Source organism: Ranitomeya variabilis, chromosome 2 (assembly GCF_051348905.1).
Source record: "Ranitomeya variabilis isolate aRanVar5 chromosome 2, aRanVar5.hap1, whole genome shotgun sequence".
NCBI lineage: Eukaryota > Metazoa > Chordata > Amphibia > Anura > Dendrobatidae > Ranitomeya > Ranitomeya variabilis.
In genome coordinates this window covers 307,689,898-307,717,595 of record NC_135233.1, presented here as the reverse complement: position 1 = coordinate 307,717,595, position 27,698 = coordinate 307,689,898, and the positions used below count along the sequence as shown (strand labels likewise).

The window sequence follows — 27,698 nt, the reverse complement described above, 5'->3', positions numbered from 1 at the left end:
TATTATCAGCTCCAGCGAGATGTAACTGTGTATAGAATGGAAGCTCTATACATTGTTAGTGGCCATTGCTGAGAACTGCAGCTCAGACCCATTTGAGTTGGACATCAAAGATGGGAAATCCCTTGTTTGGCTCCATCGTATGTAGGACCAGCTAGCACTCTGGCAGACTTGGGTTGTCCCTGAGTTACAAGTATTGCCATTGATCTGAATGGCCAACTAGTAATACTACATTTTCCTTGGAGCAGTCACTACTGGGAAAATGCCTGATTGGCTGCAGCTTTCCCGGCAAAATCAGCTGTCTGCTAGGGGGTCCTAAAAGCAGGATTGTCACTATCAAATAAGACACCTTTAACAGTATGAAAGTGTTGCATGAAATTAAAGGGAACCTGTCACCCCCAAAATCGAAGGTGAGCTAAGTCCACCGGCGTCAGGGGCTTATCTGCAGCATTCTGTAATGCTGTAGATAAGCCCCAGATGTATCCTAAAAGATGAGAAAAAGAGGTTAGATTTTACTCACCTGGGCGGGCGGTCCGATCCGATGGGCGTCGCGGTCCGGTCCGGTGCCTCCCATCTTCTTACGATGACTTCTTCTCGTCTTCACGCTGTGGCTCCAGTGCAGTCATACTTTGTCTGTCCTGTTGAGGGCAGGGCAAAGTACTGCAGTGCGCAGGCACTGGGCCTCTCTGACCTTTCCCGGCGCCTGTGCACTGCAGTACTTTGCTCTGCCCTCAACAGGGCAGAAAAAGTACACCTGTGCCGGAGCCGCAGCATGAAGACAAGAAGAGGACGTCATTGTAAGAAGATGGGAGGCGCTGGACCGGACTGTGACGCCCATCGGACGGGACCAGCCCTGGGTGAGTATAATCTAACCTCTTTTTCTCATCTTTCAGCATACATCGGGGGCTTATCTACAGCATTACAGAATGCTGTAGATAAGCCCCTGATGCCAGTGGGCTTAGCTCACCTTCGATTTTGAGGGTGACAGGTTCCCTTTAAAGGGAACATCTCATCAGAATCATGTTGCCTGGACCACGGGCAAACTACGGAGTCTTTTTAAAATAGGCCTATATAATGGCACATGTTTAACAAAAGATGAAATATGCTTTTAACCCCTTCCTAATATCTACCTTCTTACATTTCCTACACCGCTACGTGACGAGTCCATAATCTAGGCCACAAGGCTTATTATAGATCAGAACCAACATTTTTTTACTGAGCATCCGTTATTGTTTGACTTACATTTGTCTTGGAAGATTTAGCAGAAAATATTATGTATTATAAAATAAACCTGATTGAAAATGTGATGTCTCCTATGACAATGTTCCCAGTGTATGTCTCCTCTGAAATCCCCTGTTACATCTCTCCTTAAATCTGTGTTGTTTGAAGGCAGCTCCGGGGATTCTGGCTTAGAACTCTAAAGACTTCCAATCAGTTTGATCTCGGCCCTTGCTGCCTGTGAGCGCCCGCCGCTGATCCCAGTGCTGATACTCAGATATAAAGAGCACAGTCTCACATAACTAACCTTTGATTTGAAGGTTATAACTTTGGATTGTAGTCTCAACTGTGCCAAGCTTTATACCTAAATTATTTTATTCGAACAGCAATTTTTTTTCTAGATCATTCAGTTATGAATGCACAAAATATCCAGAGTAAACCTCATTTTAATCTTTAGTATCTTTGATGCAAATGTTTAATGTTGCATTGAGATAAGATGTAGATACAATGTGTACAGTTAGGTCCATATATATTTGGACAGAGACAACATTATTCTAATTTTGGTTCTAGACATTACCACAATAAATTTTAAACAAAACGATTCAGATGCAGTTGAAGTTCAGACTTTCAGCTTTCATTTGAGGGTATCCACATTAAAATTGGATGAAGGGTTTAGGAGTTTCAGCTCCTTAATATGTGCCACCCTGTTTTTAAAGGGACCAAAAGTAATTGGACAGATTAAATAATTGTAAATAAAATGTTCATTTCTAGTACTTGGTTGAAAATCCTTTGTTGGCAATGACTGCCTGAAGTCTTGAACTCATGGACATCACCAGACGCTGTGTTTCCTCCTTTTTGATGCTCTGCCAGGCCTTCACTGCGGTGGTTTTCAGTTGCTGTTTGTTTATGGGCCTTTCTGTCTGAAGTTTAGTCTATAACAAGTGAAATGCATGCTCAATTGGGTTCAGATCAGGTGACTGACTTGGCCATTCAAGAATATTCCACTTCTTTGCTTTAATAAACTCCTGGGTTGCTTTGGCTTTATGTTTTGGGTCATTGTCCATCTGTAGTATGAAACGACAACCAACCAGTTTGGCTGCATTTGGCTGGATCTGAGCACACAGTATGACTCTGAATACCTCAGAATTCATTCGGCTGCTTCTGTCCTGTGTCACATCATCAATAAACACTAGTGACCCAGTGCCACTGGCAGCCATGCATGCCCAAGCCATCACACTGCCTCCGCCGGGTTTTACAGATGATGTGGTATGCTTTGGATCATGAGCTGTACCACGCCTTCGCCATACTTTTCTCTTTCCATCATTCTGGTAGAGGTTGATCTTGGTTTCATCTGTCCAAAGAATGTTCTTCCAGAACTGTACTGGCTTTTTTTAGATGTTTTTTAGCAAAGTCCAGTATAGCCTTTTTATTCTTGATGCTTATGAGTGGCTTGCACCGTGCAGTGAACCCTCTGTATTTACTTTCATGCAGTCTTCTCTTTATGGTAGATTTGGATATTGATACGCCGACCTCCTGGAGAGTGCTGTTCACTTGGTTGGCTGTTGTGAAGAGGTTTCTCTTCACCATGGAGATTATTCTGCGATCATCCACCGCTGTTGTCTTCCGTGGGCACCCAGGTCTTTTTGCATTGATGAGTTCACCAGTGCTTTCTTTCTTTCTCAGGATGTACCAAACTGTAGATTTTGCCACTCCTAATATTGTAGCAATTTTTCAGATGGGTTTTTTTCTGTTTTCGCAGGTTAAGGATGGCTTGTTTCACCTGCATGGAGAGCTCCTTTGACCGCATGTTTACTTCACAGCAAAACCTTCCAAATGCAAACACCACACCTCAAATCAACTCCAGGCCTTTTATCTGCTTAATTCAGAATGACATAATGAAGGGATTGCCCACACCTGTCCATGAAATAGCCTTAAAGTCAATTGTCCAATTACTTTTGGTTCCTTTAAAAACAGGGTGGCACATGTTAAGGAGCGGAAGCTCCTAAACCCTTCATCCAATTTTAATGTGGATACCCTCAAATGAAAGCTGAAAGTCTGAACTTCAACTGCATCTGAATTGTTTTGTTTAAAATTCATTGTGGTAATGTCTATAACCAAAATTAGAAAAAGGTTGTCTCTGTCCAAATATATATGGACCTAACTGTATTTATAAATTGCATATGTGCAGTCCGATTTCCATGGACTGATAGAATAGAGACATTGTTTTCTCCATCTTCTACTCATCCGAGAGAATTGTATCACACTATGCTGACACTGATAAAAACTATAATCAGGGCATCAGAATCCAACATTCTCTTAGATGAGAGAATCTATGGTCGTGTGACCCTGCCCTTACACTGATAGATTATTGTGAGAAAGCATTCTTAAAAATGGTAGTTTCAAAGCACTCTTTCTGTGAAAACAGGCTGACGATCACTCGATGAATGGGCAAAATGCTTTTTCATTACGTGAAATTTCTTGTGCAGCACAAAAGATTCTCGGCAGCACATTGTCCTGTGTAAACAAGTCTTGCGCTGCTGAGCACAATGGCAGCCTGTGAGCACAGAACAATCTACTACTGATCTTTCAATGCACATTTGTGGCACCCCAGGAGTTCTGGTACCACAGTGGTAATGTCTTCCTCTCGGGGAGGGTAATGCCATGCCTGGAGACAGGAGGAATCCCTTTGGCAGGTAATCTTACATGCAACATTTTCTGACTCCAGGCCAGAAGGGAAATCTTTAAACCCGGTTTAAGGGGAATTTCCCTATATACATTCTGGTCTGGAGGAGGAGTCAGTTAGTCTGGTGCAGTTGAGCTGACAGTTGGTAGCAGACAGTGAAGAAGCACAGAAGGACTTAAGGTACCGTCACACTCAGTGACGCCGCAGCGATATAGACAACGAGCCGATCGCTGCAGCGTCGCTGTTTAGGTCGCTGGGGAGCTGTCACACAGACAGCTCTCTCCAGCGACCAACGATCAGGGGAACGACTTCGGCATCGTTGAAACTGTCTTCAACGATGCCGAAGTCCCCCTGCAGCACCCGGGTAACCAGGGTAAACATCGGGTTACTAAGTGCAGGGCCGTGCTTAGTAACCCGATGTTTACCCTGGTTACCAATGTAAAAGTAAAAAAAAAAACCCTACATACTCACCTTCTGATGTCTGTCACATCCCCCAGCGCCCGCGCTGCTGCTCAGAGCTTCCTTCACTGAATGTGTCAGTGCTGGCAGAGCACAGCGGTGATGTCACCGCTGTGCTCGGCTTTACGGCCGGCACTGACACATTCAGTGCAGGAAGCTCTGAGCAGCAGCGCGGACGCCGGGGGACGTGACAGACATCAGAAGGTGAGCATGTAGTGGTTTTTTTTTACTTTTACAATGGTAACCAGGGTAAATATCGGGTTACTAAGCGCGACCCTGCACTTAGTAACCCGATATTTACCCTGGTTACCATTGTAAAACATTGCTGGCATCGTTGCTTTTGCTGTCAAACACGACGATACACACCGACCTAACGACGAAATAAGGAGCTGGCCTTCTAGCTCCGACCAACGATATCACAGCGGGATCCAGATTGCTGCTGCGTGTCAAACACAACGATATCGCTATCCAGGACGCTGCAAAGTCACGGATCGTTGTAGTTCTATTTGGAAAGTTGTTCAGTGTGAAGGTACCTTTAGGAGCTAGAGGAGGAGTGCTGCTGGGCCTCTCTAAGCTGAGCGCAGAAACCGGGCACCGGGAGCCCATGGCCGTTAGGAACTACAGGTCTCATGGCAGAACTGGAGGGCAGGAAACTAAAAGGGACTTGCCCACATAATACCTGTGGTACAGCAGCAATCAGAGTCCAGAATCACCGTGGACAGACACCCCAAAGTGACGGCTCAAGTTGCCTACCGTGCAGATACTGTACCTGGACAGTGAACAAAGAGGAAAGAGGGCCTTGTTAGAGAGCATAGTGGAAGGCTCCCAAACTGACCTGTCAAGGGGATTTCCACCTGTCTTCGGGCTGCCTGGACTCCATCTTTACCTGTTGCTGGTACCCTGGACTGAGGCTGTTTAACACCAGTAAACCAGGTAAAGACTGCAACCCTGTGTCCTCCATTTATTTGCTGGCATTCACCATCCCTGCCAAGTACAACGGGAGCCCTGGGGACACCGCTTCACCTGTGGGAAGCAACAACCATCTTTTCTGAGGCACCATTGCCCCCAGTGGACGGACCCCTTTAAGCAGCATCGGTCACCTCTGACCGAGAACCCCAGGTGGCGTCACAAACTTTCATTATTTCTACAACGCCTTTAAAGACCATCCCTTTTACTTGGGTGCCCAGGGCCACAGACCGGGTCGCTGCCACCGTGACCACCCCTTTAATTGCGACTGGACCCGGGACCGAGTACCCCACTGCCCTGACGGGTGACTCACATTCATGTCTGCCTGTGTAAACCGGCTAACAAATGACTGCTTTTTCCTGCGATTCGGATTGTGTAAACAGACCCCTATGTGGGCTGCCCATACAGTTATTTATTAGCTTTGTATAATTGGCTGGAGCAGCAGGAATCTCTCAGCCTGGTGTCAAAAACTTGACCCATTTGTTATAGATTGGAAGCTATTGGCAGAAAATGACCTATTGTTTAAAAAGGTTTTTGAGTTAAAAGTACATATTTAAAATAAATTCATATCACAAGCTTCGTTAAAAAAAATAGGTTGGCTAATTTTCTGACGATAGATTCTTTAAAAGAAGTCTGTCAACACCCTGCAAAACTATTGACAACTTTAAAGAGGAGAGGTGTTTACCTTTCTGTACAATTTTGGCAGCAGAATTAGTAAGAACATAATTTGAGTCTAGTATCAAGAGCAGAGGAGATGAAAGGAGAAGCCAGGAGAACGTCAGATGAAGGGATTGACGAATTTTTGGGAGCTGCCTACCAAAATAATACTTCATTTAATCATAAAAAGTGGTTGTCTCAACCTCTAAAATGTGGTCACATTTGAAAATTGCTCATAAAAACAAACAACTTTGACATCAAATTTTGTTAAAAATCCTTCCTGTCCTAAAGAATGAAGGGATTTTGAATTTTCTAGTTATTGCCCATCAACTCGGCTACCAACCACCTCTGCAGTTTATCACAGGTGATCGGTTTCCTAGGCAAGGAGTGCACACTTGCAAGCTCTTTGCTCTTACAGCCTGCAAGAGCTGCTATGAAGCTGGTCAGATTATTTGATCCGGAAAGATTTAAAGCTCCTGTGCTCCTCTAAAGCTGCCGAGGCAAAGTTCTCTGTGCCTGCGCCATCTAAGAGAGCACAGTTCAGACCAGTAACTCAATCGAGCCACTGATAGTCCGAACAATCAATCGTAAGGAGTGCACCTCCTCCTGACAAGCAGGAAGCTAATAGGCAGGGGAGCCATGTGCTCCTGAAGACAAAAGGCAAGAATAACCCTTTAATTCTTCTTCTAAAGCAAGACAATACAATTCTTCTTCTCTACATCTGTCCTATGTATTGCGATCAGCAGTTTTACAAGGTCAGAACTGCTGATAAACTTCCTTTTGGCGCGAACTTTACCCCAAAATGTAATCATGTGAAATGTCACTACTATAGTAGCATTTTCTGTCACTGGTGGTGATTTTAGTCATTGTATTGTAGTATCATTTGGGACCTGTATGGTGGTATTATTTGGACACACTGTGACATATTGTATTACATATGGACTGGTCGGTGGCAGTATTTGACGTCTAAATGCCTCTATGATTTCTTATATTTATTACGCTGGCCAACAGCTATCTCTGTCGACTGCCCCGTACACTGGAACGCATTGACCCTTGAGGTCCAACTATCCGAGCCTTAGGTTCTGGAACGCAATCTTTTGGTGGACAGTTGGGAGGTTCCCGCCCCCATACACATGAGATGGTCAGCCGATCGCACAGATTCGGATCACTTTTATCTAATCAGTATGGAGGCATTTATTGCCACCCCGCCAATTCCTGAGCTCCATAATCGTAGACTGACCATGTAGAATTAATTTTACACCTCTGCAACGATAGACATAACTCAATCTTTTTCCTCTCGGCAGCACTAATGAATTGATTTATATTAGACGTCAACATAAGATAGAAACTCTTGTACTGTATGAATTTAATACTAACGAGTCTCCATCTTTCCTGAACCGGACTTGCTGATGTAGATCTATTAAACATGCTGAGTTGATCCAGTTTACCAATGCAAATTATACAACTCATTGTGATATCCAGAGATCAAGAATGTCTTATACAATAGGCAAAGAAAATGTTCAATTTTAACGTTTCCCTAATAGAAAGCTAAGATAAATTTCAATATATGAAGTCATTCCAGAGTTATGACACGGCAGATCGTATCACACAGAAGCTTATAAACTCATACACCCGAGTAATAACCTAATAGTCTTAGGTCATTGAAACTTGCACATAGATAAATGATCAAACTGTCATAGTAAGACTGAAAATAAATCAGAGACTTAAGATATGAGTATTGTCCAATTTACTGTGTGAGTCATCTCAGCAGTGGTTGATTTCTGCTGGAGCAAGTAGCTGTAATAGTCCTAACATGAGCAATAATCGGAAATAAAATTAAATGAGGAAACACTTTTAGGGGAAAAAAAGAAGGAAGACGAAAAAGCGCATTTTGGAAAGCGCAATTTAACGGTAGTTGGACTGACACTGTTCAGTGCCCCAGTGGCACATTTTATACAGAAATGATGGATGGCTCACCTTAAAGGCCATAAATTTATGGTATGGCTTTGGCGCCCATGCATACACCTCCACAGAGTTCTTCAGAGCAATAACAAGGAATTTTATTCTTTCGTATTTAACTGCAATGGAAAAAAAAGAGAAAAAGAAACATCATGAGAAGATCAAGAAATATTATCTTAAGTGCTCACCGTGGATTTATCCGATCAATATATACAGTACCTACTGAATGTTACAAGTGTCCATTACAATAATCTTTAAAATGTTTAGCATTTCCATATACGCAATGTACATACTGTATACTATGAGTCCTTTGGAAATACACATTTACCAGAAAAGTAATGGTTCGGAGCTACTAGTAATCTAGAAAATAATAAATCTATAGTTTCCAGTAGTGAAAATGCAGTGAATTAAATCATTGCTGTCATTTCAGGTGACTTTTCAGAATAAGATTTCATGTATGTATCGATGAAGAGTAACAGTGTTCAGATATATTTTGCGTTTTTCACCAGTTTTTTTTTTCATCCCCTCTGCAGCCTTTTATCTGAAATTGTACAGTGGGTACGGAAAGTATTCAGACCCTTTTACATTTTTCACTCTTTGATTCATTGCAGCCATTTGGTAAATTCAAAAAAGTTCATTTTTTTTCTCATTAATGTACACTCTGCACCCCATCTTCACTGAAAAAAACAGAAATGTGGAAAGTTTTGCAAATTTAATAAAAAAGAGAAACTGAAATATCACATGGTCATGCAGGTGCATCTCACAATATTAGAATATCCTCAAAAAGTTAATTTATTTCTGTTCTTCAATACAAAAAGTGAAACTCATATTAGATCACTCATTACAGAGTGAACTAATTCATTATATCTGTTAATGTTGATGATTATGGCTTACAGCCAAAGAAAACCCAAAAATCATTATCTCAGTAAATTAGAATATTTTATAACACCAGCTTGAAAACATGATTTTAAAATCCGAAATGTTGGCCTACTGAAATGTATGTTCAGTAAATGCACTCAATACTTGGTCGGGGCTCTTTTTGCCTCAATTACTGCATCAATACGGCATGGTAAGGAGGCAATCAGTGTGTGGCACTGCTGAGGTGTTATGGGAGCCCAGGTTGCTTTGATAGCAGCCTTCAGCTCATCTGCATTGTTGGGTCTGGTGTCTTTCATCTTCCTCTTGACAATACTCCATAGATTCTCTATGGGGTTAAGGTCAGCCGAGTTTGCTGCCAATCAAGCACAGCGATACTGTTTGTAAACCAGGTATTGGTACTTTTAGCAGTGTGGACAGGTGCCAAGTCCTGCTGGAGAATGAAATTTCCATCTCCAAAAAGCTTGTCAGCAGAGGGAAGCATGAAGTGCTCTAAAATTTCCTGGTAGATGGCTGCGCTGACTTTTGTCTTGATAAAGCACAGTGGACCTACACCAGCAGATGACATGGCTCCCGAACCATCACTGATTGTGGAAACGTCACACTAGACCTAAAGCAGCTTGGATTGTGGCCTCTCCACTCTTCCTCCAAACTCCGGGACCTTGATTTCCAATTATTCTAATTTACTAAGATAATGACTTTTTGGCTTTCATTGGCTGTAAGCCATAATCATCAACATTAACAGATATAAACACTTGAAATTGATCACTCTGTAATGACTCTATATAATATATGAGTTTCACTTTTTGTATTGAAGAACTGAAATAAATTAACTTTTTGGAGATATTCTAATTTTGTGAGATGTATCTGTAAGTATTCAGTATTTTTGCATAAAGAGTGAAAATTTTAAAGCGGTATGAATACTTTCCGTACCCACTGTAGGTGGAGACTATTTACTACGATGTTTCCGATGCACCGTACACAGAGAGAGTGATTCCTTGCTCTACTTTCTCTGTTTAATACATGTTTACATTGTGTTCTCAATGGGGAGTAGGGAATAAGTTGCTGCAAGACCCCTGTAACGATGGCTTATCTTCTCTGGAAACACAGTGCAGGCATTAACATTCATCATGTCCAATCAATTCCCTGGAAGTCTTCTGTGGGGGGAGATTTTGGAAACCATCAGTTACACATTAGAAGGTCAACTGGCCTGCTGAAAATAGTAGGTTTGATTACCATTGAAGATATGAGTCGTGTTCCATTTGTAATTGACTTGGGCTTTGCAAATACACAAATTAACATTATATAACTGGTATCTAGTTATATTGGTAACATTGTCTAAATCCTCCCATAACCACCTTCAGGACTCTGGGGAGTCTACACCTATGACCCTCCATGGACATTAGGAACCTTTCTTTCAGTGTCTTAGCTGAGGGACAAGTTGAAACAAGACTTGGTAGTGGATGGGATTGAAAAGGGCTGTCATGGAGGTGACCCCAGTCCTAGAGATGTCATAGAGGTAACCATGTACCCCATAACTGGAACTTCATTGGGACCCACCTCAATGAGTGAGAACAGAGACCTGCTCTAAAATAGATGCTCTTGTTCTGGTGGCTGGAGCCATGCTTGTATTACATGGACGGTGAATCAGCTGAACGCCTCAGGTTTAGTTCCTGGCAAACTGCAACTTCCCACTACAAAAATTGCTTGCTGATGAGACAATACCCATATTCCAGCCCATAAAACAGCTCATGGTTTTAAAAATTGATTTAGAATTTTCACACCCGATGCTAATTTCTTTTGCAGCAGCTGAAGACGTCGGAAAGATGACTTTTAAGTATCAAGTAATGAAATTCAATTACATCTAATAATCCAGAATTAAGCAATGAGTGGTCCGAATTACTGGTGTGAGTAATACGCCAGTATCACCTCAGATGCCTTATACTGCGGTAAACAATTTAATGGCATCTGAATTTACAATGAAAATTAGAAAATGATCTAGTAATTTCATTTATTTACAAAAAAAGTTTATTTCTGCCTATTAAGCAATGCACATTATCACTTACTGAATTGTTTTATCACACTAATTTAATGCAATCAACTGTAAATGAGCAGCAGGTCACATGCGATTTATATTGTAATCAGACATTTCCTGGAATTACTTGGATTAAAAATTTTGGAGCACCTACACTCGGAAACTGTTCTGTAGCACAAATGCAAATGACCAGGTTTACTTTTTATTGTGCTGAGAGGTGAACATCTGCTTTGGAAATGTAACAAAACATTATTATGCTGTTTACCTTTCATTCCATCTCATTTTATATTCTATTCAAGCTTTAAAATGGAGAAATCACATTTTTATTCCGAATTGTTAGACAGTAAGATTCCATTCCTTGGATTTGTGGGGAGAAATGGTCCATTGTTATGTAAAATGCTGCTGTTTTCTTAGAGAGAGCGGTTTGTATGAGCATACAGTAGTTCCAGGTGGACCGATGCAGACAAGAAGGACTATCACTACAAGATGACTACTGACCTACATGATCATATAAAACTCCACCTGTAGCATGAGATACAGTTGAAGCCAGAAGTTTACATACACTATATAAAAAGACTCACATGCATGTTTTTTCTCAATATCTGATAATATTTTAGGTCAATTAGGAATATCATAATCTATTTTATATAATTGCCTTGTGATATTTCCTTTCCTGTTCTATCCAGATGTCACCGTATCCCAGAATTCCAAGCGGAGGAAGTTCACCAACCGTCATATTGGGACAACCAAGTGATGGGTGTCTGAATATGGAAACTGCTGCTGGTACTAACCTATTGCGCGGTACCACCAGTGGAGCACCGTCACCACACACACACACACACTCTATATGCCGTAATCACCATACACACACTCAAATTCACACTGACACACTCACATTCATACTCTCACCCTCACACACTCACTTACTCATACACACACACACTCACGTGTTGTGAATTAGACTTTTTTGGCTCCCTCTAGTGGTTACTTGTGATATGACTCTGGGATTTCCTTCCCTCTGTCTGCACCCAGCTGGGTCGTTACTTCAGGGGTGTTTCTATTTAAACCTCCTGGAACCTTAGTCCAGTGCCTGGCATCGGTGTTATCAGACACATTCTGTTTGCTCCTGTTTGCTGGTCCTGGTTCGTGCTAAATTAAGCTAAGTCTTGCTTCTTTGTTTTTTTGGTTATTTGTTTGCTATCATTTTTGTCCAGCTTGTACTAAATGTGATTCCTGACCTTGCTGGAAGCTCTAGGGGGCTGGTGTTCTCCCCCCGGGCCGTTAGACGGTTCGGGGGTTCTTGAATTTCCAGTGTGGATATTTTTGATAGGATTTTTTGCTGACCATATAAGTTATCTTTCTATATTCTGCTATTAGCTAGTGGGCCTCTCTTTGCTAAATTCCTAGCCCATTCTTATGTTTGTCTTTTCCTCTTACCTCACCGTTATTATTTGTGGGGGGCTTCTATCCAACTTTTGGGGTATTTCCTCTGGAGGCAAGAAAGGTCTTTCTTTTCCCTTCTAGGGGTAGTTAGCTCTCCGGCTGGCGCGAGACGTCTAGGATCAACGTAGGAACGTTCCCCGGCTGCTGGTATTTGTGGTGCTAGGATTAGTTATATGGTCAGCCCAGTTACCACTGCCCTATGAGCTGGTTTTCTGTATTTACTGACTTAGCATTATTCCTGAGACCCTCTGCCATTGGGGTCATAACAGTATGCCAGGCCAATATTGAATGTTTAAAGCATTGCAGAAGTGGGATAATAAGAAAGGAAATTCTGAGGTTTTTTTTTTTTTTTTTTCTTCCTTCTCTTCCTCCCCTTTACCTTTGAGTGGCATGTGCTTGCTGCAGACATGAATGTGCAGACCTTGATTACAAGTGTTGACCAGCTGGCAGCTCGTGTGCAGGGTATACAAGATTTTGTTACCAGTAGTCCTATGTCTGAACCTAAAATACCTATTCCGGAATTGTTTTCTGGAGATCGATTTAGGTTTAGGAATTTCAAGAATAATTGTAAATTGTTTCTTTCTCTGAGACCCCGTTCATCTGGAGATTCTGCTCAGCAAGTTAAAATTGTTATTTCTTTTTTACGGGGCGACCCTCAGGATTGGGCTTTCTCGCTAGCGCCAGGAGATCCGGCATTGGCGAATATTGATGCGTTTTTTCTGGCGCTCGGATTGCTTTACGAGGAACCCAATCTTGAAATTCAGGCAGAAAAAGCCTTGCTGGCTATTTCTCACGGTCAGGATGAAGCTGAAGTGTATTGCCAAAAATTTCGGAAATGGTCCGTGCTTACTCAGTGGAATGAGTGTGCTCTGGCCGCAAATTTCAGAAATGGCCTTTCTGAAGCCATTAAGAATGTGATGGTGGGTTTCCCCATTTCTACAAGTCTGAATGATTCTATGGCGCTTGCTATTCAAATTGACCGGCGTTTGCGGGAGCGCAAAACCGCTAATCCTCTGGTGGTGTTGTCTGAACAAACACCTGATTTAATGCAATGTGATAGAATTCAGACTAGAAATGAACGGAAAAATCATAGACGTCAGAATGGGTTGTGTTTTTACTGTGGTGATTCTACACATGTTATATCAGCATGCTCTAAACGCCTAACAAGGGTTGTTAGTCCTGTCGCCATTGGTAATTTGCAACCTAAATTTATTTTGTCTGTGACTTTAATTTGCTCTTTTGTCTTCTTACCCTGTTATGGCGTTTGTGGATTCAGGTGCCGCCCTGAGTCTTATGGATCTGTCATTTGCCAAGCGCTGTGGTTTTGTTCTTGAACCGTTAGTAAATCCTATTCCTCTTAGAGGTATTGATGCTACGCCATTGGCGGAAAATAAACCGCAGTTTTGGACGCAGGTGACCATGTGCATGACTCCTGAACATCGGGAGGTGATTCGTTTTCTTGTTCTGCATAAAATGCATGATTTGGTCGTTTTGGGTCTGCCATGGTTACAGACCCACAATCCAGTCCTGGATTGGAAGGCAATGTCTGTGTCAAGTTGGGGCTGTCAGGGAATTCATGCTGATTCCCCGCCAGTGTCTATTGCTTCCTCTACTCCTTCGGAAGTTCCTGAGTATTTGTCTGATTATCAGGATGTATTCAGTGAGTCCAGATCCAGTGCTCTGCCTCCTCATAGGGACTGTGACTGCGCCATAGATTTGATTCCAGGTAGTAAATTTCCTAAGGGAAGATTATTTAATCTGTCAGTACCTGAGCATGCCGCAATGCGTTCATATATCAAGGAGTCTCTGGAGAAGGGGCATATCCGTCCATCCTCTTCCCCTCTTGGTGCGGGATTCTTTTTTGTGGCTAAGAAGGACGGATCTTTGAGACCTTGTATTGACTATCGGCTACTGAATAAAATCACTGTAAAATTTCAGTATCCTTTGCCTCTCTTGTCGGACTTGTTTGCCCGGATTAAGGGTGCCAAGTGGTTCACCAAGATAGATCTTCGTGGTGCATACAACCTTGTGCGCATTAAGCAAGGTGATGAATGGAAGACTGCATTTAATACGCCCGAAGGTCATTTTGAGTACTTGGTGATGCCTTTTGGGCTTTCTAATGCTCCCTCAGTATTTCAGTCCTTTATGCATGATATCTTCCGGAAGTATCTGGATAAATTTATGATTGTTTATCTGGACGATATTCTGGTTTTCTCTGAAGATTGGGACTCACATGTGGAGCAGGTCAGGATGGTGTTTCAGGTTTTGCGTGAGAATGCCTTGTTTGTTAAAGGCTCAAAGTGTCTCTTTGGAGTACAGAAAGTTCCCTTTTTGGGGTTTATTTTTTCCCCTTCTGCTGTGGAGATGGACCCAGTCAAGGTCCGAGCTATTCATGAGTGGACTCAACCCACGTCAGTTAAGAGTCTTCAGAAGTTCTTGGGTTTTGCTAACTTCTACCGTCGTTTTATCGCTAATTTTTCTAGCGTTGTTAAACCTTTGACGGATATGACAAAGAAAGGTTCTGATGTTGCTAACTGGGCTCCTGCAGCCGTGGAGGCGTTCCAGGAGTTGAAGCGCCGGTTTACTTCGGCGCCTGTTTTGTGCCAGCCTGATGTCTCACTTCCCTTTCAGGTCGAGGTGGATGCTTCTGAGATTGGGGCAGGGGCCGTTTTGTCACAGAGAGGCCCTGGTTGCTCGGTAATGAGACCATGTGCTTTCTTCTCTAGGAAGTTTTCGCCTGCTGAGCGGAATTATGATGTGGGCAATCGGGAATTACTGGCCATGAAGTGGGCATTTGAGGAGTGGCGTCATTGGCTCGAGGGTGCTAAGCATCGTGTGGTGGTCTTGACTGATCACAAAAATTTGATGTATCTCGAGTCTGCTGGTCATTGTTTTTCTCCCGTTTTGACTTTGTGGTCTCGTATTTACCAGGTTCAAAGAATGTGAAAGCTGATGCTCTTTCAAGGAGCTTTGTGCCTGACTCTCCTGGAGTCACAGAACCTGTTGGTATTCTTAAAGAAGGAGTTATTTTGTCAGCCATTTCTCCTGATTTGCGACGTGTGTTGCAGAGATTTCAAGCTGGTAGACCTGACTCTTGTCCACCTGACAGACTGTTTGTTCCTGATAAGTGGACCAGCAGAGTCATTTCCGAGGTTCATTCCTCGGTGTTGGCAGGTCATCCGGGAATTTTTGGCACCAGAGATCTGGTGGCTAGGTCATTTTGGTGGCCTTCCTTGTCACGGGATGTACGGTCATTTGTGCAGTCCTGTGGGACTTGTGCTCGAGCTAAGCCTTGCTGTTCCCGTGCCAGCGGGTTGCTCTTGCCCTTGCCTGTCCCGAAGAGGCCTTGGACACATATTTCCATGGATTTCATTTCTGATCTCCCGGTGTCTCGGGGTATGTCTGTCATCTGGGTGGTATGTGATCGCTTTTCAAAAATGGTCCATTTGGTGCCTTTGCCTAAGCTGCCTTCCTCTTCCGATCTGGTTCCTGTGTTCCTTCAGAATGTGGTTCGTTTACACGGCATTCCTGAGAATATTGTGTCTGACAGAGGATCCCAGTTTGTTTCCAGGTTCTGGCGATCCTTTTGTGCTAGGATGGGCATTGATTTATTGTTCTCGTCTGCCTTTCATCCTCAGACTAATGGACAAACTGAGCGAACTAATCAGACTCTGGAAGCTTACTTGAGGTGTTTTGTTTCGGCAGATCAGGATGATTGGGTGACCTTCTTGCCGTTGGCTGAGTTTGCCCTAAATAATCGGGCTAGTTCCGCTACTTTGGTTTCGCCATTTTTCTGCAACTCTGGTTTCCATCCTCGTTTTTCCTTGGGACATGTGGAGCCTTCTGACTGTCCTGGAGTAGATTCTGTGGTGGATAGGTTGCAGCAGATCTGGAATCATGTGGTGGACAACTTGAAGTTGTCACAGGAGAAGGCTCAGCGTTTTGCCAACCGCCGCCGCGGTGTGGGTCCCCGACTTCGTGTTGGGGATTTGGTGTGGCTGTCTTCTCGATTTGTTCCTATGAAGGTCTCCTCTCCTAAATTTAAGCCTCGCTTCATCGGTCCTTACAAGATATTGGAAATCCTTAATCCTGTGTCCTTTCGCTTGGATCTTCCGGTTTCGTTTGCCATTCACAACATGTTCCATAGGTCTTTGTTACGACGCTACGTTGTGCCTGTGGTTCCTTCTGCTGAGCCTCCTGCTCCGGTGTTGGTTGAGGGCGAGTTGGAGTACGTGGTGGAGAAGATCTTGGATTCTCGTCTCTCCAGGCGGAGGCTTCAGTATTTGGTCAAGTGGAAGGGTTATGGTCAGGAGGATAATTCCTGGGTGGTTGTCTCTGATGTGCATGTGGCCGATTTGGTTCGTGCCTTTCACGCTGCTCATCCTGATCGCCCTGGTGGTCTTGGTGAGGGTTCGGTGACCCCTCCTTAAGGGGGGGGTACTGTTGTGAATTAGACTTTTTTGGCTCCCTCTAGTGGTTACTTGTGATATGACTCTGGGATTTCCTTCCCTCTGTCTGCACCCAGCTGGGTCGTTACTTCAGGGGTGTTTCTATTTAAACCTCCTGGAACCTTAGTCCAGTGCCTGGCATCGGTGTTATCAGACACATTCTGTTTGCTCCTGTTTGCTGGTCCTGGTTCGTGCTAAATTAAGCTAAGTCTTGCTTCTTTGTTTTTTTGGTTATTTGTTTGCTATCATTTTTGTCCAGCTTGTACTAAATGTGATTCCTGACCTTGCTGGAAGCTCTAGGGGGCTGGTGTTCTCCCCCCGGGCCGTTAGACGGTTCGGGGGTTCTTGAATTTCCAGTGTGGATATTTTTGATAGGATTTTTTGCTGACCATATAAGTTATCTTTCTATATTCTGCTATTAGCTAGTGGGCCTCTCTTTGCTAAATTCCTAGCTCATTCTTATGTTTGTCTTTTCCTCTTACCTCACCGTTATTATTTGTGGGGGGCTTCTATCCAACTTTTGGGGTATTTCCTCTGGAGGCAAGAAAGGTCTTTCTTTTCCCTTCTAGGGGTAGTTAGCTCTCCGGCTGGCGCGAGACGTCTAGGATCAACGTAGGAACGTTCCCCGGCTGCTGGTATTTGTGGTGCTAGGATTAGTTATATGGTCAGCCCAGTTACCACTGCCCTATGAGCTGGTTTTCTGTATTTACTGACTTAGCATTATTCCTGAGACCCTCTGCCATTGGGGTCATAACACTCACGCACACACACACGCACACACACACTCACGCAGCCTCTTGCGCGGTACCACAGGCAGAACACCGTCGCGAACACGCTGCGGCCGGGATCAGCCGAATGATTCTCTGACTGCTACCATCTTTGTACAGGAGGAGCACATACACAGTTTTAATGTGACTGCCGCTATCTGTCTGCACAAAGATGGCAGCGGTCTGATTTACTGCACCTGCGCAAATTACACTCAGGTGAAGTGAATCATTTGGCTGATCCCGGCGGTAGATGCGCAATGTGTCTACAGGCAGAGGAAGCCGGTTACATTAAAGGGGTTTTCCCATGAATGAAAGTTCATTTTAAAAATTGACTGTCCTCACTTTATTCCCCGCACCTGGCTCCTGCCCCCTCTTCATCGCCTCTCTATGTACACCTAACTGCTGATTGCAGCGTATAAAGGATTCTTCATCACAGCATCGTTGGGGTGAGTGCCGCATTTCTTTTTCATACGTATCTACAAGTGAAGTTGCTGATTTTGATTCAGCGTGCACTACCCCTGAAATGCATTAAGCTGGATTCGTGTTATATATCTGTACGCTATAATCTATCATATAGCCTGTGAAGATTGATGACCTGGTGCCGCACGAGCTCCGCATTTTGGTTTGTAAAAATTGACTGTGTCTGACCATGTACAGAGCATACCAAATCTCCTGGGCAGGGAAGGAAGCATAAGACAATACTGACATTACAGCAGGGGATCACAGTGAATTCATTTTGTGAGGTAAAATATTTCACTGACTGTTTTTTTAAAAAAAAATAATCTCACAAAATATATCCTCTGCGATCTCATGCTGTAATGTAAGTATTATCTTTTGCTTCCTCCCCTGCCCAGGAGCTGTGGTATGTTCTGTACACAGAACACATGATGCTGCCACCCCTGTGTTTCACAGTTGGGATGGTGTTCTTAGGCTTCCAAGCTTCTCTCTTTTTCCTCAAAATGTAATGATGGGAATTATGCCCAAAAAGTTCAATTTTAGTTTCATCAGACCACAAGACATGTCTCCAAAAATTAAGGTCTTTTTTCTGTGTGCATTTCCAAACATTAATCTGGCTTTCTATGTTTCTTTTGGAGTAATGGCTTCTTCCTGGCAGAGTCGCCTTTCAGCCCATGTTGATACAGTAGTTGTTTCACTGTGGTTATTGACACAATCTGACCAGTTTCCGCCATCATCTTCACAAAGTCTTTTGTTTTTGTTTTGGGGTCATCTCTGGGACACAGAACCCGTTGCCTTCCTGAGCGGTAGGATGGCTGGACATTCCCATCTTGTTTGTACTTGAATATGATTGTTTGTACTGATGAACGAGGCACCTTCAGGTATCATGATATTGTACCCAAGGATGAGCCAGACTTGTGCAACTCCACAGTTCTCTTCGTGTTATCTTGGCTGATTTCTTGAGACTTCTCATGATGCTACACAAAGAAGCAGTGCGTTTCAGGTGTGCATTAAAACACATCCACAGATGTGCCTCTAATTAACTCAGATGTTGCCAAAAAACTGAAGCTTTCAAACACATGACATCATTATATGGGCAGTCCAGAATTGTTTAAAGGCATAGCAATCTTAGGGTATGTCTCCACGTTCAGGATTGCATCAGGATTTGGTCAGGATTTTCCATCAGTATTTGTAAGCCAAAACCAGGAGTGGGTGATAAATGCAGAAGTGGTGCATATGTTTCTATTATACTTTTCCTCTGATTGTTCCACTCCTGGTTTTGGCTTACAAATACTGATTGAAAATCCTGACCAAATCCTGATGCAATCCTGAACGTGGAGACATACCCTTAGTGTATGTAAACTTTTGACTTTGCCGTAAGTAATAAAAATGTCTTAAAACATTCTCTTTCGCTCTCTCATTATTCTGGCATTTGGCAAATATTAATAATTATTGTAATCCTAATTGACCTAAAATGGGACAGGTTGATTCTGATTTCATGTCAGTTATTGAGAAAAACATGCATATGTCTTTTTTTTATAGCATATATAAACTTCTGGTTTCAACTGTATATTCCTTATTTTACTACACCTTTCATGTAGGACAAATCCCACTTCTGCCAATCTGGGTCTCACGGGTCGACGTTAGAACTCTTCAAAATATTGGAAATCTAGAAGTTCATCTTTTGTTGGTTCTGGTTTGCAATAGAAATAATTTTTTCAAACATAATCAAAGTTTTTTTTAACACTCCACTATCGGGAAAGCAAGGACCGGTTAGAGAGAGTGCACTGGACCCTCCGATACCTTGTGGCCTTAGGGAGCTCTAGCTAGGGCCAGTTTATATGGCTAAGAAATCGCTCACATGGCTGTGGATTCTCTTATGCAAGAGAAAGGGTTGATTATGCTAATAACACTAAGCTCAAACACTGTCCGAGACTAAGCCGAGTGTCATCTTACTGTAAACATGCGAGAATCGGATCACTGGTGCAGAGAAGATGGAGAACTTAATTTCTACATCTTCTCCATTATCTGAGTCCGCAATAATTGGACTGCCCTCAGAAGACAAACGAGTGCAGTCCGATGTTTTACACACACCAATAGACTTGTATGTAGAATATATATAATATAAGCACTTACCAACTTTGTAGTGTACACAACCCTCTAGGTCACCAACAGAGACCCAACCTTGTTTTTTCTCTACTTCTGGATCATTCCGTAGGATTTTATTTCTTAACCATGATAAGTAATATACTCGCAGCTTGTTCTTCTTGCCTTAAGTTGCATAAAAAATAAATATATTAGTTGTGTAAAGAATATGCTATGTACAATATATAAGTTGTTTGATGTCTCACTTTCATTGAAGGTTTTATTTTCCCACTGTTGGTTTCATTTCATGCTGCAGCATATGCTTTTAGGCTCACTGGTCTGACTATGTGTGACTTTGGGGAAGGGAGAATTGGAGATCAGTTTAAGTATCGATGTCTGTGAATGTCAGCGGTTCACTTACACTGATGAAGCAAAGGATGGTACTCTCTGTATTGGGGTTGTACCTAAATTATCAACAGCCCTTTACTTACTGGTAAACCTACACTTTAATGCTCGGGTCACTCAAGCGCATCGCCCATCTGAGAGAATGGAGTCAATTATGCAAATTGCACTCCGATCACAGCATGAGCGCAGTGTGTGCCGATTCTCGCCGATATGGAGAAGATAGAGAAGTGTTTCTTCATCTTCTCCATTCTGTCACCACATGGAAATAGGACTGCACTTAGCTATCATCTAAGTGCAGTCCAATGTTTTGCTCTGACTCATTGACTTGCATAGCCAAGATCGGGCATGCTGTACCTTTTTCTGTGGACGGGTTCAATCTGAACAAAAAATCTGACATGTGCACGGCCCCATAGAATAACATTGGTGTGAGTGAGATCCTACCTGGACCGAATATACGGCAATGTACACGAACCGTAACAGACTCACTGTACTTCCAAAAGCAATGTATTCTCTTACAGGGAGGTATTCCCAGATAACTGATGAAATAGGATGTTCCTTGTTTATTGAGATGAGTGCGTCACCTAAATTTCATTTGTCTTAAATGCACTTCTGGATCCATTCTCCTCTGGACGTTTATCTAGCTAGATTCACACTAGTCAACACTAAATTGTATGCAAGGAGACAGTATGTAGTTAAATAGAGTTACTAAGGTTTACATATTAAAGACTGGTAGGCACGTTGTGTGCTACCATGTGGTGGTCTTTCCTGCTAACAATGATTTTAGGGGAAGATACCCCCATTAAACTGCATGTGATGGATTTTTCTGGCTTACGCCTCTGTATGAACATAGTAATATATGGAAGCCATGTTACAGATCCGTAATATGGCAGTGTACATGGGGCCTTATTCTTATGAAATGATTCACTCTCGCATTTGTGTACATTTCATCATCTTCTCAAGCAGGGGTCCCCAACACGTGGCTCATGGGCCTATGATGTGTGGCTCACAGCTATCTGCCAGCTTAGTACATTAGCACCAGGTCTAGCAAAAAGCTATGAAGAGCAGGTCTCAAGATGGTGACTTTAGTGAGTAACCACGTACCAAAGAGTAGATCTGAAAGCGCATATACTGTTTTTTGGGGTGGAGAGGTAGAGTAAGTACTGTAATCTGGAGACCGGATGATACTCCCAGTCGGAGGAGATGCCTGAAGCTGTATATGATAGCATGATGGAAGTGCTTGATATGAGAATAATAAATCGGGCAAGGTGGGAACTCTTTGATGTATGTATACTGCCTCACCGTGAATTCTGTGAGGAAACTTTGGCTGCCATAATACCGGTAATGGAGGCTTTCAGTGTTGGTACTTTGAAGGGGTGGGACCAAGATGTCACTACTCTGACAGGGTGGGATTGCAGGGAGCCAGATTTGATACCCACTTTTAGAGCTAAGTATGGCTTTGCAGGTAAGAAAGCTTGGGGACCTCTGTTGTAGAGACTGTGGCACTGTACGAGAACATGCTAGTGATAAGGTTTTTCAAGGCACGGGATACTTAGACAATTACTGATATCTTTAGTTTTGAATGAAGGGAAAAATAAAAAGGTAAGACAATTCCAAAGTTGTACAATATGTAAAACACAATGTAAATACCATTATGACATCTAGAACCATCACTTACCCGAAATAGTGATTAGGATATTCAGTCCTTCCAGAACATCCATTTGGTAGAAGCGTCTTCTGCTTATAAGGGAGTAAACTCTTCCTTGTCCACTTCTGTCCAGGAGCCATAGACCATGCTCTGTTCCCACTAACAGGTTCACACCTGGAATAACGGGAGGGGATGTACATGAGACACATCACACACTATACAGTACCACGCAGCTCATGTGGACATCATCAATGAGGGGTGTAGGTTTATAGTAGTAGCTGGAAGAGTCAATAAGTGGGTACAATGAGCGCAAGATTCTCTGTTTGGGTATGTGCACATGGGTTTTCTATAGGAATCTTTTAGGACAGGTCCATGCAAAAAAACACCTGAAAAATATCCCAAAATACGTTCAAAAGACTCTTACTATACGTTTTTATTGCAAAATGACTTGATCATATTCTCAGTCTTTTGAGTGTTTTTCTTCTGCATCAGGTTTTGAAAAACATGTGGAGGGAGAAAAAGTGCCCTGAAAACTTTCCAAACCAGGCACTGACCAGACAAGAGGCTGTGAAAAAATACTCTTAAGGAAAAAAAAATCTGTAAAAATGTTTGAAATATTTTTCAAAACCACTTTAAGAAATGAAAAACTCTTCAAAAAACTTCCCCCAGTTTTCTCTCTAAAAAAAAAAATTGTTATTTTACCATCTCAAAAAACTGTGTGCACATACTCAGGCCGGGGTCACACTAGCGTGTTTTACGGACGTATGAGAGGCGCAGAAAATACGCATTGCACACGGTACAATGATTCTCTATGGCCCAGCTCCTATCTGCCGTATTTTACTGATCCGTATTTTACGGTCTTGTACGGCCATAGACAATCGCAGCATGCTGCGTTTGTCACCGTATTGCACAAAAAATACGCCAATGAAAGTCTATGGGGGCGAGAAAAATATGGATTGCACACGGACCATGCGTGTGACTTGCGAGAAATACGCACCGGTGTTCTATAGAAAAGCCGGCAATTCAGTGCGGTGTACAGTAAAATCACACTGACAGAATAGAATAGATAGAATAAATGTCTACACATAGTATAGCTATATATATATATGTCATTAAGACACACATATATATATATATATATATATATATATATATATATATATATTTATGTTTAATACAGCGCAAGATAGCTTAAAAGCCAGTAATTCAATTGCCGGCTTTTGCTATCTCCTTCCCAAACCCGACAGGATATGAGACATGGATTACATACAGTAAACCATCTCATATCCCTTTTTTTTATTACATATTCCTCTTTACTAATGTTAGAAGTGTCTGTGTGTTAAATTTGGGGGCTCTAGCTGTTTAAATAAAGGGTTAAATCACAGAAAAAATTGGCGTGGGCTCCCGCGCAATTTTCTCCGCCAGAGTGGGAAAGCCAGTGACTGAGGGCAGATATTAATAGCCTAGAGAGGGACCATGGTTATTGGCCCCCCCTGGCTAAAAACATCTGCCCCCAGCCACCACAGAAAAGGTGCATATGTAAGATGTGCCTATTCTGGCACTTAGCCACTCTCTTCCCACTCCCCTGTAGCAGTGGGATATGGGGTAATTAAGGGTTAATGTCACCTTGCTATTGTAAGGTGACATTAAGCCAGGTTAACAATGGAGAGGTGTCAATTAAGACACCTATCCATTATTAATCCAATAGTAGTATATGGTTAATAAAACACACACACATTAGGAAAAAGTATTTTAATGAAATAAAGACACATGGTGTTGTAATATTTTATTATACTCTCAATCCAACTGAAGACCCTTGTCACCTGTAGCAAAGTTAAAATAAAAAATCAACAATATCCCATACCTTCCGTCCTTACAGTCAAGTCCCAAGATGTAAATCCATCTGAAGGGAATTAAATTAATTTACAAGCAGGAGCTCTGCTAATGCAGCTGTGCTCCTGCCTGTAAATGTTGGGGAATGAATGGAGTGCAGGGAAACGTAGTTACCTAGACTTGCAGTGCTGCGCCCCCTGCTGGCATAAACTCATATGAACTCGAGCGTGGGAAAATATTCAGAAAAATTCCCACGCTCGAGTTCATATGAGTTTATGCCAGCAGGGGGCGCAGTACCGCAAGTCTAGGTAGCTACATTCCCCTGCTTTCCATTCATTCCCCAGATTTTACAGTCAGGAGCACAGCTGCATTAGCAGGCTCCTGGCTGTAAAATTATTTAACCCCTTCAGATGGATTTACAGTGTGGGACAAGACTGAACGACGGAAGGTATGGGATATTGTTGTTTTTTTATTTAACTTTGTTTCAGGTGACAAGGGTCTTCAATTGGATTGAGAGTATAATAAACTATTACAACACCATGTGTCTTTATTTCATTAAAATACTTTTTTCATAATGTTTGTGTTTTATTAACCATTTACTACTATTGGATTAATAATGGATAGGTGTCTTATTGACACCTCTTCATTATTAACCTGGCTTAATGTCACCTCACAATAGCAATGTGACATTAACCCTTTATTACCCCATATCCCACTGCTACAGGGGAAGGGAAGAGAGAGGCTAAGTGCCAGAATAGGTGCATCTTAACCCCTTCCTGACATCCGACGTACTATCCCGTCGAGGTGGGGTGGGCCCCCATGACCGCCGACGGGATAGTACGTCATAGCCGATCGGCCGCGCTCACGGGGGGAGCGCGGCCGATCGCGGCCGGGTGTCGGCTGCATATCGCAGCTGACATCCGGCACTATGTGCCAGGAGCGGTCACGGACCGCTCCCGGCACATTAACCCCCGGCACACCGCGATCAAACATGATCGCGATGTGCCGGCGGTGCAGGGAAGCATCGCGCAGGGAGGGGGCTCCCTGCGGGCTTCCCTGAGCCCCCCGCAGCAACGCGATGTGATCGCGTTGCTGCGAGGGTCTTACCTCCCTCCCTGCCTGCTCCAGACCCGGATCCAAGATGGCCGCGGATCCGGGTCCTGCAGGGAGGGAGGTGGCTTCACAGACGCCTGCTCAGAGCAGGCACTGTGAAGCAGCCTGCACCTCTCGCAGATCGGTGATCTGTCAGAGTGCTATGCAAACTGACAGATCACCGATCTGTATTGTCCCCCCCTGGGGCAAAGTAAAAAAGTAAAAAAAAAAATTTCCAAATGTGTAAAAAAAAATTAAAAAAAATATTCCAAAATAATGAAAAAAAAAAAAAAATATTATTCCCATAAATACATTTCTTTATCTAAATAAAAAAAAAAAACAATAAAAGTACACATGTTTAGTATCGCCGCGTCCGTAACGACCCCACCTATAAAACTGCCCCACTAGTTAACCCCTTCAGTAAACACCGTAAGAAAAAAAAAAAAAAAACGAGGCAAAAAACAACGCTTTATTACCATACCGCCGAACAAAAAGTGGAATAACACGCGATCAAAAAGACATATATAAATAACCATGGTACCACTGAAAACGTCATCTTGTCCTGCAAAAAACAAGCCGCCACACAGCATCATCAGCAAAAAAATAAAAAAGTTATAGTCCTGAGAATAAAGCGATACCAAAATAATTATTTTTTCTATAAAATAGTTTTTATCGTATAAAAGCGCCAAAACATAAAAAAATGATATAAATGAGATATCGCTGTAATCGTACTGACCCGAAGAATAAAACTGCTTTATCAATTTTACCAAACGCGGAACGGTATAAACGCCTCTCCCAAAAGAAATTCAGGAATTGCTGGTTTTTGGTCATTCTGCCTCACAAAAATCGGAATAAAAAGCGATCAAAAATGGTCACGTGTCCGAAAATGTTACCAATAAAAACGTCAACTCGTCCCGCAAAAAACAAGACCTCACATGACTCTGTGGAGCAAAATGTGGAAAAATTATAGCTCTCAAAATGTGGAGACGCAAAAACTTTTTTGCTATAAAAAGCGTCGCTGGTTTCACACTTGCGTTTTTGTCTGCAGCGTTTTTTGCACAAAAAAACGCATGCGTTTTTTCCCTATATTTAACATTGAAAACGCATGCGTTTTTTTTGTACACGTTTGGTCGCGTTTTCAAACGCATGCGGTTTTTTTCTGCATGCGTTAATTTTCAGAAATACAAGCTGCAGTATTTTCTTGCGTTTTTAAGCACATGCATTTGTTTGCGTTAAAAACGCATGCATTTTTATCGAAAAAAAAACAGAAAACACACTGAAAAGCCACCCACCACCATCATTGTGATAAAGGGATCCAAACCCTAACCCTAACTCTACCCCTAACCTCACCCCTAACCGTTTAATGAACATTTTCTGACAGTCATAGTGCCACGTATTTCAGTGCCACGTATTTCAGTGCCACGTATTTCAGTGCCACGTATTTCAGTGCCACGTATTTCAGTGCCATGTATTTCAGTGCCATGTATTTCAGGGCAACGTATCACATATTTCAGTGCCACGTGTTTCAGTGCCACGTATTTCAGTGCCACGTATCACGTATTTCAGTGCCACATATTTTAGTACCACGTATTTCAGTTGCACGTGTTTCAGTGCCATGTATTTCAGTGCCACGTATTTCAGTGCCACGTATTTCAGTGCCACGTATTTCAGTGCCATGTATCACGTATTTCAGTGCCACGTGTTTCAGTGCCACGTATTTAAGTGCCACGTATCACATATTTCAGTGCCACGTATTTCAGTGCCACGTATTTCAGTGCCACGTATTTCAGTGCCACGTATTTAAGTGCCACGTATCACATATTTCAGTGCCACGTATTTCAGTGCCACGTATTTCAGTGCCACGTATTTCAGTGCCACGTATCACGTATTTCAGTGCCACGTGTTTCAGTGCCACGTGTTTCAGTGCCACGTATTTAAGTGCCACGTATCACATATTTCAGTGCCACGTATTTAAGTGCCACGTATTTAAGTGCCACGTATTTCAGTGCCACGTATTTCAGTGCCACGTATTTCAGTGCCACGAATTTAAGTGCCACGTATTTCAGTGCCACGTATTTCAGTGCCACGTATTTCAGTGCCACGTATTTCAGTGCCACGTATTTCAGTGCCACGTATTTCAGTGCCACGTATTTCAGTCACGTTTAGGGTTAGGGGTAGGGGTAGGGTTAGGGCTAGGGTTGGAGGTAAAGTTAGGGTTGGGGCTAAAGTTAGGGTTGGGGCTAAAGTTAAGGTTGGGGCTAAAGTTAGGGTTAGGGTTTGGATTACATTTACGTTTGGATTAGGGTTGGGATTAGAATTATGGGTGTGTCAGGGCTAGGGGTGTGGTTAGGGTTACCGTTGGGATTAGGGTTAGGGGTGTGTTTGGGTTAGGGTTTCAGGTAGAATTGGGGAGTTTCCACTGTCCAGGCACATCAGGGGCTCTCCAAGCGCGACATGGCGTCCAATCTCAATTCCAGCCAATTCTGCGTTGAAAAAGTAAAACAGTGCTCCTTCCCTTCCGAGCTCTCCCGTGCGCCCAAAAAGGGGTTTACCCCAACATATGTGTTATCAGCGTACTCGGGACAAATTGAACAACAACTTCTGGGGTCCAAGCTCTCTTGTTATCCTTAGGAAAATAAAAATTTGGGGGGCTAAAAATCATTTTTGTGGGAAA

General features: G+C 42.8%; 1 protein-coding gene across 1 annotated transcript in view; it reads right to left on the bottom strand.

The window, feature by feature from the left end:
- The window catches only part of NRK (Nik related kinase), a 348,898-nt gene that overhangs the window by 58,762 nt on the left and 262,438 nt on the right, over positions 1-27,698 (bottom strand). Inside the window, exons 26-28 of the mRNA XM_077285205.1 lie at positions 22,130-22,273; positions 20,101-20,235; positions 7,958-8,058 (exon numbers count right to left, since the gene is read on the bottom strand). Coding sequence (XP_077141320.1) covers positions 7,958-8,058; positions 20,101-20,235; positions 22,130-22,273 — 380 coding nt within the window. The remainder of the gene's footprint in view (positions 1-7,957; positions 8,059-20,100; positions 20,236-22,129; positions 22,274-27,698) is intronic.